This window comes from Podarcis pityusensis, assembly GCF_964106645.2.
Source record: "Podarcis pityusensis genome assembly, chromosome: 12".
Classification (NCBI taxonomy): domain Eukaryota; kingdom Metazoa; phylum Chordata; class Lepidosauria; order Squamata; family Lacertidae; genus Podarcis; species Podarcis pityusensis.
Window position 1 is genome coordinate 34,181,375 of NC_138037.1, and position 17,344 is coordinate 34,198,718.

General features: G+C 41.7%; 1 protein-coding gene across 1 annotated transcript in view; it reads right to left on the bottom strand.

The window, feature by feature from the left end:
• Positions 1 to 2,316: 2,316 nt before the first annotated feature.
• Positions 2,317 to 17,344, bottom strand: part of MACC1 (MET transcriptional regulator MACC1) — a 28,989-nt gene continuing 13,961 nt past the window's right edge. Inside the window, exons 4-5 of the mRNA XM_080974674.1 lie at positions 11,934 to 12,122; positions 2,317 to 5,720 (exon numbers count right to left, since the gene is read on the bottom strand). Of these exons, the coding sequence (XP_080830800.1) occupies positions 5,508 to 5,720; positions 11,934 to 12,122 (402 nt within the window). The 3' untranslated portion in view covers positions 2,317 to 5,507. The remainder of the gene's footprint in view (positions 5,721 to 11,933; positions 12,123 to 17,344) is intronic.

The window sequence follows — 17,344 nt, forward strand, 5'->3', positions numbered from 1 at the left end:
GCAGGGGGCCAGTCCACTGTCCCTCAGACCTTGTGGGGGGCCAGACTATATGGGGGGGGACGAAATGAACAAATTCCTATGCCCCACAAATAACCCAGAGATACATTTTAAATAAAAGCACACATTCTCCTCATGTAAAAACACCAGACAGGCCCCACAAATAACCCAGAGATGCATTTTAAATAAAAGGAAATATTGTACTCATGTAAAAACATGCTGATTCCCAGACCATCCGCGGGCCAACTTGAGAAGGTGATTGGGCCGCATCCAGCCCCTGGGCCTTAGGTTGCCTACCCCTGATCTAAGACTAAACCCATAGTAGAATGGCTTTGGTCGGTCTCGGTTGCAGTTCTGCCGAAATCTAATTTTTTAGAAGACAACTAGAATTACTCTAACAAATGAAAATAAATATGGCAAACCCAGAAAGAAATCTCCTGTGCCTTTCGTAGATGAACTAAGGTTAGAACGGCAGAAATGCAGTGAACTCACTTTCCAACTGTTTCTTTTTTAGCAAAAGTAAATCAAGCCACACTGATACTTAAAAAATGTGCTTTAGTCAGCCCAGAGCATTTATATTGATTGCTTCATGCTGCCCCTACAGTCACATATTATTTGGAGGTTCACGTGGACTGGCAAAAATGTTTAAAATGAGGACCAAGGTTCTGTAGTGTGGCAAAGCATGAATTCTCCATATATGGAGCTCTGAACAAACCTTCCCTCCTGTGTCAAGAAGAGATTAGCAAATTCAGGGGGAGATAATCCTTTGGTGGTGAGAGCAGCCTGGTTCTGTGACACTGGAGTTTTCCAGAGGGAGAGAAATTCACCAAACTGCCAGTCAACTGGAGCAGCACGAGGCTTTGTTCCAGAAACCACAATTCCGCAGACTCAGGGATCAGGTAGCTGCTTCACGGTGCAGACGCCAACTGACAGGTCTCGTAGACATGACCAAATATTCGTGGGTTATTCTGAAGACAACGGCTGGCCTGCATTTCTTTTTTTTTTTTTTTTTTTTTTTTATTCCACTGAAAAGTAAGCCCATGTTAGCCATGGAACAGCGTCTCAGTACAAAAAGAATGAATTTCTCAACAAGGGAGGGAGGGGAAAACGTACCAAGAAGCCAGCTAAAGTGAGCCCCCATATTAGCTGGTCTAGTACAGAAATGCTGTCTATGTCATCACACACAAGATGCATATTTCTGCTTGCTTGGTGAGTTATTACAAGCTCAGGGTGGGGGGAGGCAGAGAAAGAACCTGTATGCCACTTATCTCAGCACTTGTTCACATTAAAAATACATCCCTTTAAAGGAGAAGCTAAACTACAAGTTATTTCAAGAGTTATTTGCTTGTTACGCACCCAGGAGCTTCAAGGAAGCCTTAATTAGATCTTGAGACTAAACACATCGATTTCAGTGGTACTTGCTTCCATTTGATGTTCAGGATGAAAAATGGCGTATTTATAGCTTCGCTGCCTCATTTAGATTCACATAAGTGAGCCAAAGCACAGGCTGTCAGGGAACGCACACACTGAAAATTCTGAAATATCTAAAGCCTTGTTGCATATTTGTAGTCAGTGGTATTCAAAACCTCCCAATGCCATCAACCACAGCTATTTCTTAAAATGCCCTGACCTATATTCCTCACTTGCTAGCTTTAAGATCTTGCAGCGTTCTGATCCCCCACCTGCATTCTCAAATAGATAGCAGTTACCTCTAATTAGACCTAGAGGGAAATCTGATTTACCAGTCACAGGCACCTTTTCCCTTCATTTTTGGCACCATCCTAATTTAGGTTGTCACGAAACACTGGGAGGTTAAGAAAGAAACTCAACACAATTTCTAGATCCATGGGGAGCTCATTTCACTACCCAGGACTCTGCAGATACAATCCCGCTTCCCTTCCGCAAGGAAGCATGGAATTGGAAGGGACCTCAAAGATCCAACCCACTAGTGTAAAATTGGTTAAGTGGCCAGTCAACCACTATTTAAAATACACATACACAACTTTGAAAATCTAAATCCTCTCTGCTTAGAATGCTATTTATCTAATACAGGTTGGATGTTTTCCCTCTTGCTATTACATTTTCTTGCTATTGATTTTTGTTTTGTTTTGTGTTTTGTATTCTCCTTTTGTATTTTTCTGTCATGAACCACCCTGGTTTGGCTTCAGATGAAGGGCGGTATACAAATTTAATAAATAAAAACAATAATACAATGGCAGGTCCAGAGGTGGAGATTTTGCACTTGTGACAGATGTGGCATGTCCCAAATCAGAATTAAAAGAGTCAGTTTAATCAAAATACACAAAACTTTTTTAAAAAAATAAAGTATTAAACCAATATATCAGAATATAACATTACAACATCAGTTCCAAAAACTGCACTTTGAAAATAAACACAATATGAGCTGCCTTCGTAGAGGATTGCTCAGCCCCTTGTTTCCTTGCTTAAGGTGCCCTTGTAGTCAAAAACCTGAAGCTATATCTGGAATCCCTTCCATAAAAGCAAAATGTTGGCAATTTTCCTCATCTGTTATACAAAGACTATTAGAATTCTTCACATCAGGCCTTTGTATTTTTGGTCAAGCAAAATAAAATTTAGCAATGCTCATATAAAAAAACCAGGAAGACCAAATGAAACCCAGTCCCTTTAAGAATGATGATTACTCCCCAACCCCTATCCAAAGGAAGGCGACAGTCTTGTGCAATCCTACCTCTGGGAACAGCAGGACTCACTTCTGAGTACACATACATGGAAATGCATTGTAAATGCAGACAGGAGGTGAGAATACCCTTCATCCCATTTTGCTTCATGAGGTACCAAACTCCTCCTTCCGCTCCTCAACATGCTTGCTGAGGTAGGTTCTGGAACAGTAACCTCTGTTAAGATTTTGTCAAGCCATAGTCTTTGCTTTGGGCATTGACAGGACCATTTCCAATATCATATAAGAAAGTATCACTTGCAGCCACTTCACGGAGGACCATGTTCCTATGTTGGCTGCTTATGCCTGCATCCTAAATGGAGGTGGAGCCCTCCACAAAGGAATCTGTTAGTGTGTGAGGGAGTCCAGTCACAATGCCCCAATACATAGCTACATCTGTTTTACTGTCAAGGAATCCAGCTCCATAGATTCAGGGAACTTCATGAACACAAGACACTGGGTTTCAGTAACTGAGCATATAATCATGTCCTATAACCTTGCCCTAGAGTAACAGTCTTAGTGGCTGAATTGTTGACTTCTATGGGCAAGCTTCAACTAGCAATCTTGGTCCCACAAACCATGGCTCAACAGTCTGAGAATGAACCATTTACCGGTACACTCCCTCCCTATCCTTCTCTTCATGCTTGGCTGATCTAAACCATAGTTTCCAGATACACCTGCACCAGGAAACTGTGATTTGATAACCATGACAAGCAGAGATTAAATCAGCAATTCCGAGACCAGATGTAATAGGAAACTGTGGTTCAAAGAAGCCGTGATCTTAAGCTACAAAGCCAGGACCATGAGGGGAGCGAAGATTCAAAGAGCAACCACACGGGCACAGGCTTTTCATTGGCTGATAAACCACAGTGTAATGGTCTGAGATTGCTATGTCAGAACAGGGCCTATGTAGAGTGCCCCCCACTAAGTAAAATGAACTCTTAAATTTTCTGTCTTTGCAGTTTGGGGTGTGACATATTAGAACTATTAGGTGTGATTAACTGCCACATTTCTTGCAACATTAATTCACACTACTAAGATTTTTGCTGAGATTGTGGTAAGATTGTCAAGGCACAAATGGCACTGAGGTTTAGAGCCTATTTATTTTTCTCAAGTCTCTTTTTATAAACATCCACAGGCAGTGAGAAACTAATGACTGCCTGTGGCCTTCTTACCCACACATGATCTCAATGCAAATTCCCCCCCCAACCCCGCAAAAAAATACTCTTACTACAGTGAAACAAAAAGTAGAACAGGTTTTTTATCAAAGAACACACAAACCAATAATAATGGCAAATACATTTGGTCCCTAATGCCCTGCTGTGTACCTCTTGAATTAAAAAAACAAAAAACAGAAGAGGTAGTGGCTAACAGGGCAGTCAATGATTCAACAGCTGCCATTGAGCCTTGTAAGCTAGGACTGCCCAACTTAAGAGCCCACACAAATAAAACACAGCAGGTAAAAAAAATGTGAATAAATTGTATCTGTACATTAAACCTTTGACACATGCAATGGTGCAAAAATAATATCTATCTTTGGACGTTCCTGGGTGGATGCAGACAACTTTTTTTTTTTTATCATTAAAAACAGTTTCATTTGTCATTATGATGTAAGGGGTATCAAGCAGAGCCTGATAGTCGGAAGTGTATGTTGGAACCACCATGTTATAGATACAAGTTCGGAAACTATGACAGCAGCAGAGCAGATTGCTTTGTGATTCCTATGCCAGTGGGCAGTTTTCATAAAAATCATGCGCCGACCATGCATTTCATTTGCCCTGAGGAGTGGAGAACTGAGCAGAGAACTGACCCTAAGAATATGTCACCACTGTCACAGAATGTCAATTCTGGATCTGCTTTAGAGCCAAATAAGAAGGCAAGGTCACAGCAAGATGGAGGTGGGGCTCCCATTACCTGGGGATGAGAGATAAGGCTGGTGCGCTGGGGGAAATGAATAGCACAAGACATCCACAAAGGGGACAGACCACTTTTTCCATGAAGAAACATGGGTCAATAATACAGATACCTGGCAGAGAGGCCTTCAGACAGTCCATTTCCACTGGAATCCAAACGTACCTCTGGTTGTGGATGAGATCCGTTCCAAAGTTCTGGTCAGATCCCAAGGTTTCCGTAACCGGAGGGACTGCTTCTGCGCATGTGCGTGAGTGGCAGCAGACCGTTTCTGCGCATGCACGCGGCACGGTAGAGCGCTTCTGCACATGCACGTGTGGCGAAACACTTCTGGGTTTCCCACTTTTGCAACCTGAAGTTTGCGTTACGCAAGGGTAACGTAAGCCAAGATGCTACTGTAGTAAAGTAATTGAGGATATATTTACAGCTTTCCCAATTACCTCAGAGCAACCATGTATTCACAGGAGTGTGCAGGTTCCCTCACTGGTTCACTCAGGAATGATAATAGCAGGCATATGGAATAATTTCTAGGTAAAACGCTCTGAATAAGTAATGTAACTATGCTGCCCAGCTTAAATTCCTCCCGTACTAAACTACCCCCCAAAATGTGCAGCCCACTGCAAGGCTGGTCAGATTCCGACTGCTGTACACGAACACCTTTCAAGACATGTTGTTGTAGGGACATGGGTATGAGGAAAAGCAAGGGAAAACTGGTCCTGCTTGAAAAATAAATGACTTGATCTTTTCATTTAAAAAAGCTTAAGCCCATAAAAGCCAGAAGCAATAGGCATAATTTTCACAGGCAGAGGAGCTAAACGGTTCTTGATGCAAATGCTCTCATTTAACTGCTTTGTGTTTCAGGAAGATAATTTCCACGGCGCCTTTCTAAATTAGATGACTTCTAGTCTTCATCCATCTTAGAGAAAGCACTTGCCTGGAGAACCTCCATGCAGTTGACTAGAATCAGAGCTCCAGTTAATTCTCGCCACTGTTTGGTCACAGGATTCTTCATTTTGTCCAGTGCAGACTGCAGGTCTTGCAACATATCTCTGTAACTGTCTCCATAGTGAGCTCCCCAGGTGTACAGGAAATCATACGCCGGTTTCCACATCATCTGCAGTTGAAAACATACCGGGGATCAATTATTATCATTTACATCTTGTTGCCTGGCACTTAAAAATATATCATGGAGGCGCCCAACAAACCTCCCTGGGGAGGGCATTCCACAAAAAGCAAAGTGGCTTACTATATTTTTAAATACAGATTCATGGTAAAATACATAACCCTTTAAAATCCATAGGCAGGAACAATAACATTAAAGTCACCAGCTTAAAACAGTAATAACTTAGCTGTACCTCAGTTAACTATTCTCATTCATACCCATACTTATTATCATATTACTAGAACTCTAAACATACAGTCAACTCTAAACAAACATGTCCTCATATCATTAAGTAGGTAACTTTTTTTAAAAAAAAAGTATCTCCACCCCCCTAGCATGTTGAAAGGAATTAATGGATTCATTTTTACCAGTCTTTAAATCCCTGATGAAATCGTCAGCCCCAAGACAATTTTTTTCTTCCTCTTTTTATAAGGACCATTTGGGTCTGAGGGGCATTCAGAAAACAGCTGAATATCTGGAGATAACATTTATGGTTGGCTGGATTTCTGTTCTAAGTTGAGATCCCCTCCAAAAGATTCTGCTGATGAACCTAGTCCCCATTCTCCACTCTCTCATTATCATTTTGCATTTACACATCACAAAATTAGTTTCTTCTTCTCTCTGGTAGCCTTTTGGTTAGGAGGCTATTTTATCCTTGCTTCTGTCTTGAAAAACTTTTTGTGTGAACTTCATATATTATGAAGTTATTAAATTTGTGGTCTGCTTGTTTGTTTTTTAGGCTCCTCTTTTACAGTTTAGGCTGCTTGCCATTGTATTTTAAGTCAATTAATGTAAAGGCAGTGTTATAAATTCAGATATATAAGCTAGGCACCAAACGGCTCCTTAAACCAAGGTTAGAATCAACAAAACAAAATTCCTAGTTGCCATTTGGAGGCTAGACAGCTCCAAAGTTGTATTTTGGAATACAACTTTCTGGTTCCTGAAATTTGTTCAGATCATGCAGATGAATATCATGGATGGAATTCTACAGGCTTTGCTGTTAGTGTGTGAAAACAGTCAAGATCCAAGGATCCCCAGGCATGCACCTCCAGGGGGTGGAGAAATCAGGCGCCCAGGCATCTTCACTTGGTCACAAGTTGCTGATAGCCCGGTGCAGAATACGTCTGGCACCAGACAAATTTTGAATGCTGTGTAAAGTGTTTATATTTGATCTGGTGTGTTGTTTTTTTGTGGGTCTCGTTAACTGTTCTGCTATTTTTTTAACTTTTGTAAGCTGTCTTGAACATTTTAATGGAAAAAGAGGGATAAAAATGCTTTAAATTAAATTGTACTCAATAATGAAATTAATGAAATGGAATCGATCATGAAATCCCCCTGAGTTGGACCTGGATCGCTGAGCAGCTAATTTTCTAAACTCCAAATATGGTCATTGATCAATGAATGTTAACATTTTACTCGAGCAGCTCAAATTCTAGTGCAGTTTCCCAAAGTAGGTCATCACTCCTTGTGGAAAATTTAAAAGAAGCTGAACTGGAAAGGAGAGCGATAATAAGGTCCCAAGTTCACCCACAAGTATCTCTAGATAAGATCTCATCAAGGAAGAACTTGGGAGGCAGTGACATTACTGGGCTAAAAAGATCAACATTCTGACTCATGCAAAGGAGTACTTTAAACTTCTCAACATGTATCTCACGTAAAGTACAGGAACCAGTTGAGGGGGCCTGCAACTACTTTTTAGCAACACTAAAAACATAGGACATCACAAGCTCTGGCAACCCAGAAATTATCTTTGATAATAGGGAATAACAATTTTAGGAATTAGAAGTTATGCATAATGAGCACTGGGTCACTGCAGCCTTGCACAGACAAAACTTTAGGAATTCCTACTGGAAATTAATTTTATTCTCATTTTGTAGATGTCTACTGGAAGGTGCAACAGCAAAGTTTTTTTTAAAAAAAGCACAGAAGATAACAAAAAGGCAAACAGAAAGCTGTATTATTCTTGGAGGGGGTCATTTATGTTTAAAAATTTCAAACATAAACACTGGCAAATCAGAACAGCAGAAAATAATGGATAATCATGGAAGTCATTTTTTTAAATGATGCTCCATCAGAAATTTCTATTTTAAAAACATACCACCTTTAAAGTAAATCTGAAAACCACAGATGGAGAGCAAGTTTAGCACTGACAGAAGCCAGAACGCCGGTCTCGCTGTCAAGCTCTGAAAATGCAGACATACTGTAAAAATAACCTTGAACCTGCAGCTTTTGGATCAAATGTTCTCAATTAAGCTCGATTTGCAAATTAAAGAGAGACAAAGGGGGCTTCCTAGATGTCAGTTCTGCAAACTCAGCCTGGCCCGTGAAAGTCAAGAATCTGAGACAGGGTGGAGTGCAATTCATTCTTACCACTGATTTACTTAACAGCAATTAGGAGATGCAGAATGGCAAGAAGTCGTGTAATAGGAGTGTCCGCTCATATAGATTGACTGAATAAGCAAGTGCTGTTTTTAAAGTCTCAGAATGCTTGTGAGCTAGTGATCACAGCTAGCGATGTTTGGAAAACCTGAATGAAGAACCTGAATTTGTATTTTCTGCTGAATGAAGAACCTGAATTTGTATTTTCTACATGAACGATGCTCAAGACCAGATTTGCTTACAGGAGAGACCTGTCCAAAAGAAACTCCTGCTGTCCCAGTGCTGCCTGCTAAGCTTATGGGGCTTACTGGGGCAGGGGGGCAATTTGCCCAGCTATGCCTCAGACCTGGCCAGTGTTATGTACTGCTGGGCAGCACAGTAGTAGCCAGCACTGTGCCCTCAGGTGGACTACAGGTCCCATCAGCACTAACCATGATACCTGCTAGCTGGGGATGATGGGAGATGGAGTCCAACAGCAACAGGAGAGAACCAGTTTGGCTACTCCAGGTGTAACCGGCAAGCGTGAACCGTCAAGACATTGGTGTGTTGGAAGACATGGTTGTGGTAAACTTCCTCAATAAAGATACAGAACGTGACAGAGTTTGGGGTGCTTTAAAACAACCTGTTGAGGTCTGAGATTCTCTGTATGTGGTAGCAACTGCTAATATCCAGGAGCAAGGACTATTAATAATGTGAAAGGAAAGCCTGTGACCACTTCTCCCTCACCCAGAGGATCAAAGGAAGGATGAGCCATGTTGGAAACAAAACTGGAATTTAATTTAAACACACATGATGAGGGTTTAAGCTTGATGGTTAAGCTGATAAGCCAAAAACCTTTTACAGAAGTAATTAAGAACTTTATTTAAAATTGGACTTTAAACCGGTTTCTAATTAAGCTGATTCCTCCCAGAATGGCTTTTTGTTCTCCTACCTAAACCAAGAAAACACTTTCAGGCCCATTTTAGAATTTTATCCTTCCCCTCAGGGAAATAATTGGGGCTGCCGTGCCTAGCAAACTGCTCCAATGCCCAGCTAATCTCTAGCCATGGCCAAGCTAAGCTCAACTGGACCATTTAACTGTCCACTCCCTCCTGATTGGTGGACACTCCACCCAGCCCTGATTGGCTGCAGAAGAAGCCCCAGCTGGGTGGAATCATCATCTGCTGTGAAGCAGATTTATGTTGTGAACTGCCCTGAGATCCACAGATGAAGGGGAGGTGAGTATACAAATTTAATTCATTCATTAATAGCTATATGAAAATGAATTATCTAGGAACAAATGAATAGTGTTGCTAGATCAGGCCAACATTCTATCTAGTCCAGAATCTCATTCTCACAGTGGCTATGCCTCTGGGAAGCCTTCAAGGAGGACCCAAGAGAAACAGCACTCTGTTCACTTGTGATTCCCTGCAACTGGTATCCAGGGCTATACGGACTCCATCAGTGGAGCTAGAAGATAGTATTCATGGAGGATGAGACTCTTTTAAAGCACTGTGTGCTGGATTATCATACTATGTATGTTTTGAAATCAATGCACATTAAACTATTATTGCAATAATATGCATTTTATTTTATTTTTTTACAGCACTGCGAGCCGCTTTGGCCACATTTATGTGGGAAAGCAGCCTACAGGTGAAACTAATACAAAAATTAAAAAACGTCAGAGTGAGTATCTCATCTGCAAAGTGGGATCTGCCACACAAGGCTGCTGTAAGAATTGAGTAAGGAAAGAAGTGCTATTACAGAACCTGACCCTCCTTTGGGAAAGACCAAGCTATAAATAAACACAGGAAAAATGAAAACACTGCGCACAGAGTTATCAAATTCCTGCATGCTGCATGCTGACAGACAAAGAGGCAGCTATTTGGTTGTTGTGAATATTTCATTTAACGTCTAACTTGACAGCTTAATATCACTGTGGCAGCTGATATGAGATTTCTAAGGCTGCTCGTGATGAATGATTCCAAATAAAAACATAACCATAAGAAAAAGAGAGAGGAGGATAGGAGCACTGCAAAATCAAGTACTCCCCCCCCCCTTTTGACAAACAGTACTTTATGCAAGATTTCACCAAGATTATCTTTGCCTATAGGATTTATTATTTTGTCTTATTTAAGTGCAAGTGCAAGTCACATATCAGAGAACTACAGGAAAAATCTGGTAACTCAAAGAACAAGCCAAGGTGGCCAACAATCAAAATTAAATACAAGCCAAAAGAAATAGATTCAAAAAATGAGGTGAATAATATTCTGACCTCTTTTCTATTACGGGAACTAGTGGGTTGTAGTGGGTATGCTGAGCAACATACAGACAAAAATTTGAAAGCCAAAGTATACTGAAATGCTCAAAGTTTTGCATTGCTTCCTGTTTGGATTATTCACTGCATTATACAGTGGTGCTTTGGGTTGAGAACTTAATTCGTTCTGGAGGTTCATTCTTAACCTGAAACCATTCTTAACCTGAGGTACCACTTTAGCTAATGGAGCCTCCCGCTGCTGCCACGCCACCGCCACACAATTTCTGTTCTCATCTTGAAGCAAAGTTCTTAACCCGAGGTACTATTTCTGGGTTAGTGGAGTCTGTAAACTGAAGCACCTGTAACCTGAAGCACCTGTAACCCGAGGTACCACTATACGGTCAGTGCCTTGCTAGTTAAGCTGTCATTGTCCTCCAACAATATCTACACATTTTCATATTTGGTTGGGATACCAAGCTAAAATCATCTGCCAATAAAGGCCGATGTTAATGGAAATTTTTATATAGCTTCATTGACAGATGCGGAACAATCCAAAACACGTTTACTCAGAACTCAGCAGAGATCAGTGTACCTTATCCTAAATTAAATATGCACAGGACTGCAGAATGAATCTTTATAGACTTACACCCTCAGGATGTCTCCATTTAAATTCTCTAGAGAAGCCATTTAAATGTTTAATTCAATATTTTGTCTCCATCAACTTGATGAGCCTCATCTCTTTGGGTGGGCTTTGAGAAATGGCTTTGAGCAATTTTGTGTCATGCTATTATAACACAGACAAGAATTATTAGAGTTGAAAGTTTGGACATATAACAGTAAGACAGAGAGAGAGAGAGAGAGAGAGAGAGAGAGAGAGAGAGATGTTTAGGACTGAAGAGAGACCAATTCTGTTTTCACCATGTTTTATGAGTATTATATCATTTAAGAAATAATAATAGTAATAATAATTTATTATTTATGCCCTGCCCATCCAGATGGGTTTCCCCAACATAATATTATAATATTATAATAAAATATTGTAATATTAAGATTAAAAACACGATAAAACATCAAACATTAGAAACTTCCCTGAGCAGGGCTGCCTTTAGATGTCTTCTAAATGTTGTATGGTTACTTATCTCCTTGACATCTGATGGGAGGGCGTTCCACAGGGCGGGCGCCACTACCAAGAAGGCCTTCTGCCTGGTTCCCTGTAACTTCACTTCTCGCAGTGAGGGAACCACTAGAAGGCCCTCGGAGCTGGACCTCAGTATCCGAGCTGAACGATGGGGGTGGAGACGCTCCTTCGATTATACTGGGCCGAAGCCATTTAGGGCTTTAAAGGTCAGCACCAACACTTTGAATTGTGCTCAGAAAACCTATGCAACCTGTTTGACTAGAAGCAATGGTGGGGCAAAAGGAATGTGTACACATACATCCCATGGCAAGCAATGCCATTTTATGTCAGTTATAAAAACAATGGTCTGTATTCAGTCTAAAAAGCTCTGGTGGCAAAATAGCACAGTGAAATAAAGTGAGAGAAGTTTCACCTCTGGAGGGACATCTCCATTTGTGCCCCGGTGGGGAGTTTCATAAGCTTCAATTTGTTGCTTTGTGAGTCGTGCTAATTTTTCTGCCAGCTCTCTCCAGCCTTTCCCAAGCTTCACAGCAGACGTAAAAATGACTGTGTCTTGCGTGATGCGTGCAAGTAATCCTTGGCAATCCAGCTTCAGCAGGGCCTGAAACCACAAGTTTGATGATTATGTTCTCAAGCAACCATGAATAACAATTAATTAGAGCCAGCTTGTGCAACTATTTGAAGCAATACGGAAACGAGCACTTAAACTTATGCTAAATATTCCACTAGTGTTCCAGAAGTGGCTTTTTTACATGTGGAGAAAGATCACATAAAATGTGGAAATGATTAGGTAAGGAATCATCATGAAAACTGAATGAAATGCTATTTGAATGCAGGCTTAAGTCCATTGATTTCAATGGGTCCTCCTTTACACTATGTTTTACTTAGTCACATACATATAGTTATTTAAATATTTATAAGCCACACTCCTGTAGAAATTATAACAAGGCAAAGTGTAAGATTAAAAACACAATACACCAAAATAGCCAAAGCGAAAAGAACATATCATTAAAAATTAGTTGGTTTTTAAAAAAAAAAGATTCTGAAGACCTGACTGAACAGTTTTTAAAAGACGTTTGAAAGAAAGCAGGGCTGACTCCTGTCAAACAAAGATCATGGGGCAAGGAGTTCCACAGAGCAGGGTCTGCAGAAGTCTTTGTCCCTGATAAAGGCCTGTTAAATCTAAGGGGCGGGGGCACAAAATGTGCCCCATCTGAAGGCTTCAGTGATCAAAGCAGAGTATAAGGTATCTGGTGGTCTTCAAGGTACTTTTGGCTCGAAGTTGAGTAGGGCTTTCTGAATCTTGCGTCTGGCAGCAAAACAATAGATACACTGGAATAATTGTTACCAATTTTACTAACCGCTGGTGAATCTGTATCAATTCTCTTTCCCTAGAACAATTAGCCTAGGAGCCAGATTTAAAATGAAATCTGAACTAATTACGGTAGTTTTTCCAGATTTATCCCTATACTGCCAAAAATGGCATACTGTTCCCAGAAAGAAGAGTATGGTTTTATATAAATGTCAGTCTTAGGACCACATAATCAATAATAGAGTTTACTCATTATTCCTGATTACAGATATTTAGGACAGTCCTGCATATAGTCATTAGCCAAGGAAAAGACTGGCTGAAATTACTGAAAGTTCTATCCTGAGCAATTACTTTAGAACTAGGCTGCAGCAGGATAAAATCTGCTTAGGAAAAGAAATGTATATGGGTATTGTGGCCCATTTGTATAATCATTTTTCACAGAAGAAAAGCCAGTAACTGATGACTTCTCGCTCTCAGCTCTTTTTACTTGAGCGTCCTTTTAAAATGCTCAGGTTTATGTAAATGCAATCGCTTTGCTCTGCTGGCCCAAAACTGAACAAAACAAATGGCATTCCACCTGAGACAAGAAAATATCTCTTCCGTTTTGCCCTTAAAATGTTGTTTTATTTACAATATTTATATACAGTTGTACCTTGGAAGTCAAATGGAATGCGTTCCGGAAGTCTGTTTGACTTCCAAAATGTTCGAAAACCAAAGTGCGGCTTCTGATTGGCTGCAGGAAGTTCATACAGCCAATCGAAAGACCCATCAGACATTCGGCTTCCAAAAATAGTTCGCAAACCGGGACACCCACTTCCAGGTTTGTGGTGTTCGGGAGCCAAAATATTTGAGAACTAAGTTGTTCAAAAACCAAGGTATGACTGTACTACCATTAAAAAAAAAAATCACAGCAGCTTACAACTAACCAATTATGCAAGGTTTAAGTAGGAATCTCTGGCTCTCCAGAGGTTGTTGAAACTCCCATTTCCTCAGTTGGTAAGAGCGGGGTGCTGATAACACCAAGGTTGACGGTTCGATCCCAGAATGGGACAGCTGCATATCCCACACCAAGATGAAAACTTGATCCTCTAATGTGGTTGTTTCAGGAAGAAACACAGAAACACTGGATTCATAGAAAATCTTTGGAAGAAATAGAGGCTGCTCCATTTTAACATTGCTTTCCTCACAAGGAGGCCACCCAAAAAGTGTTTCTGCATAGGTTGAATGTGGGCACTGCACAGACCGACCATAACAGATCATATGCTGGCCTGATCCTACACAGCATCTCCACACCATCTCCATCCTTTGTACAGTGGTACCTCGGGTTAAGTACTTAATTCATTCCGGAGGTCCGTTCTTAACCTGAAACTGTTCTTAACCTGAGACACCACTTTAGCTAATGGGGCCTCCTGCTGCCACCGCGCCGCCAGAGCACGATTTCTGTTCTCATCCTGAAGCAAAGTTCTTAACCTGAGGTACTATTTCTGGGTTAGCGGAGTCTGTAACCTGAAGCGTATGTAACCTGAAGTGTATGTAACCCGAGGTACCACTGTACAATCATATGCATCAATTATATTCTCAGGCCTTTAAGATGCTGCAGCTCTTTAGCAGAAAGCTGCCATTGTAAAAAAACAACAAAAAGGTACTTAAGTTTTACCGAGAACTACACTTGTATAATGAGCCTGAAAATATAGCCTCGGGGAAGAAGCTGGAAGCAAGAGACAAAACTTTTACCTGCAAGTCCATGTTTAAAATTGCAGCTACAGAGAACTAGTGAGAAGTCCTTAAGCGGTAGTATATATATCTTGACAATGACGAAACCCATGACTTCCAGTGCTTGCTATTTTTAAGCTAAAGGGCTTCTGTTATTTTGGGCAACTTGCTAATGAGCAACATGTCATCACAGAAAAAGGACTAAGATTTGAAAGGCTTATGTCCAAAACCAGCATTTCCCAACCTGGTGCCTTCTAGATGCTTTGGACCACAATGTCTAGTATTCTTATTCTTATTCTTATAATTACATCTCCTTTTTCCTTGACAGGGACTCTAGGTGGCTTACAGGTAAAATAAGAACAGCTAAAAACAAGGGGGTAGGACACACAATAATGAAATACTGTAACCATTGACCATGCTGGAGCTATGCTTCTTTTCTGAACCATGTAACAATGGTTCAGCATTGACTGACAGTACCGTACAGTGGTACCTCGGATTACATACGCTTCAGGTTACAGACTCCGCTAACCCAGAAATAGTACCTCGGGTTAAGAACTTTGCTTCAGGATGAGAACAGAAATCATGCTCCGGCAGCATGGCGGCGGCAGGAGGCCCCATTATCTAAAGTGGTGCTTCAGGTTAAGAACAGTTTCAGGTTAAGAACGGACCTCCGGAACGAATTAAGTACTTAACCCGAGGTACCACTGTACTGGGCCCCATTCAAGGTCATGTTGATAACTTACAGTGCCCTGAATGACTTGGGTCCCTGTAGGGGCACCTGTCCCATTATCCACCAGCCTGTACTTTAAGATCTACCGGGAAGGCCCTCCTTGGGATCCCACCACAGGATATATTGCAGTGATCCAAGGAAAGGGCCTTCTCAGTTGTGGCACCTCATCTGTGGAACTCCCTCCTGCGACAGTTAGGTTTGGATCCCTATTTGTTGAATTTTAGTCGGGTGTGAAGACTGCAGACCTATGTGTCAGAGTGTTTCTGTCTGACTTGCTGTGGTTTTTGTTTTCAAGCTTTTTTTGAAGGGTGTGTGTTGACAGTGTTGTGTTTTGTTATGACTTCGATAGCAAGCCACCGTGAAAGGACCTTAGTGTGTGAAGCTCAAGCTGGGGAGAGCGTAAATTTAAACGAGGGCATGTCTCACTCATCCTGTCTCTGCTGAGGCCCAGCCCAACATAGCCAGCCTAGGGCCTAAGGAAGGGGCATTCTGGGGGCAGGACCAGAGCTGGATCCTAAGCCTATTCGCTTGGTCACATGACGTGGTAACCCAGCGTAGGTTGTGCTGTGGTCTAAACCACTGAGCCTCTTGGGCTTGCCAATCGGAAGGTCGCGGTTCGAATCCCTGCAACGGAGTGAGCTCCCGTTGCTCTGTCCCAGCTCCTGCCAACGTAGCAATTCGAAAGCACACCAGTGCAAGTAGATAAATAGGTACTGCAGCAGTGGGAAGGTAAACAGTGTTTCCATGTGCTCTGGTTTCTGTCACGGTGTTCCATTGCGCCAGAAGTGGTTTAGTCATGCTGGCCACATGAACCAGAAAGCTGTCTGTGGACAAACACTGGCTCCCTCGGCCTGAAAGCGAGATGAGCGCTACAATCCCATAGTCGCCTTTGACTGGACTTAACCATCCAGGGGTCCTTTACCTTTACCCTTAAGCCAGCAAAAAGGATAGGATAACTCAAATCCTTTTCTAAAGGCTTCCTTTCCCTCTGTCAGGCTCAGCCAGCAGTACCCCTGCTCTTGAACAGAGTTTTCAATCTGGCTTGCTTTATGCCAGCTTCTTGCATATTATGTACACAAATTTAATAAGCAAACAAATAAACAAAATAGGATTGCTCCCTTAGTCAACAGAGAAAGAGTAGTCCTCTAGCTATTACACTTTTCAAGTATAAGAAAGTACCATAAAGCCATTGCAACGCTGCCAGGCAAACCTTTTAAGTACACTTCCTTGCAAACCAAACTGCTACAGTAACGATTCTTGTTTCTCTACCAATAAATACATTAACTGAATGCAATTATCAGGCTGATACTGAAAATTTAAGGAGAAATCTTCATTATGGAGGAAGATTGCTTGCAGCGACAATTGCGCAATGAGAAAAGTCAGGGGAAACCCAGATACAGTGGTACCTCGGGTTAAGTACTTAATTTGTTCCAGAGGTCCGTTCTTAACCTGAAACTGTTCTTAACCCGAGACACCACTTTAGGTAATGGGGCCTCATGCTGCCACCATGCCGCTGCCCCATGATTTCTGTTCTCATCCTGAAGCAAAGTTCTTAACCCGAGGTACTATTTCTGGGTTAGCGGAGTCTGTAACCTGAAGCGTATTTAACCTGAAGCGCCTGTAACCCGAGGTACCGCTGTAAGGGGAGACACCCTCAAAACCAGTTTCAGGGGGAACAGCACTCTGCATTCAGGCTTCCTGGTGCCGCTGGACTACCGGCTATGCTGGTTGGGGTGAAGAGGAGCTTGAACCCAACAATGTCCGGTGAGCACCGGGTTGGGAAATGCTGCTCTACATTGAGCAAAGTGCTGAGATGCAGGAAGAACTTCAGTTCCAGCTAGAAAGCATTCGCAATGCCAGTGCTGCTGAGAGGTGAGATCGCAGGATGAAGGGCTCTGGCTCATTACAAAGGGGCAAGGTGTCTCACCCATCAGCCGATCATCAGGTCGCACAGCTATCTTTAAGGTCCCCAAATAATTCCACCTAGGATTCTGAAGAGTTATGGCAGGAATTCTACCATAGGGATAAAGGAAGAGTTGTCTGGCATTTATGTTTTCCCGAGATGGGA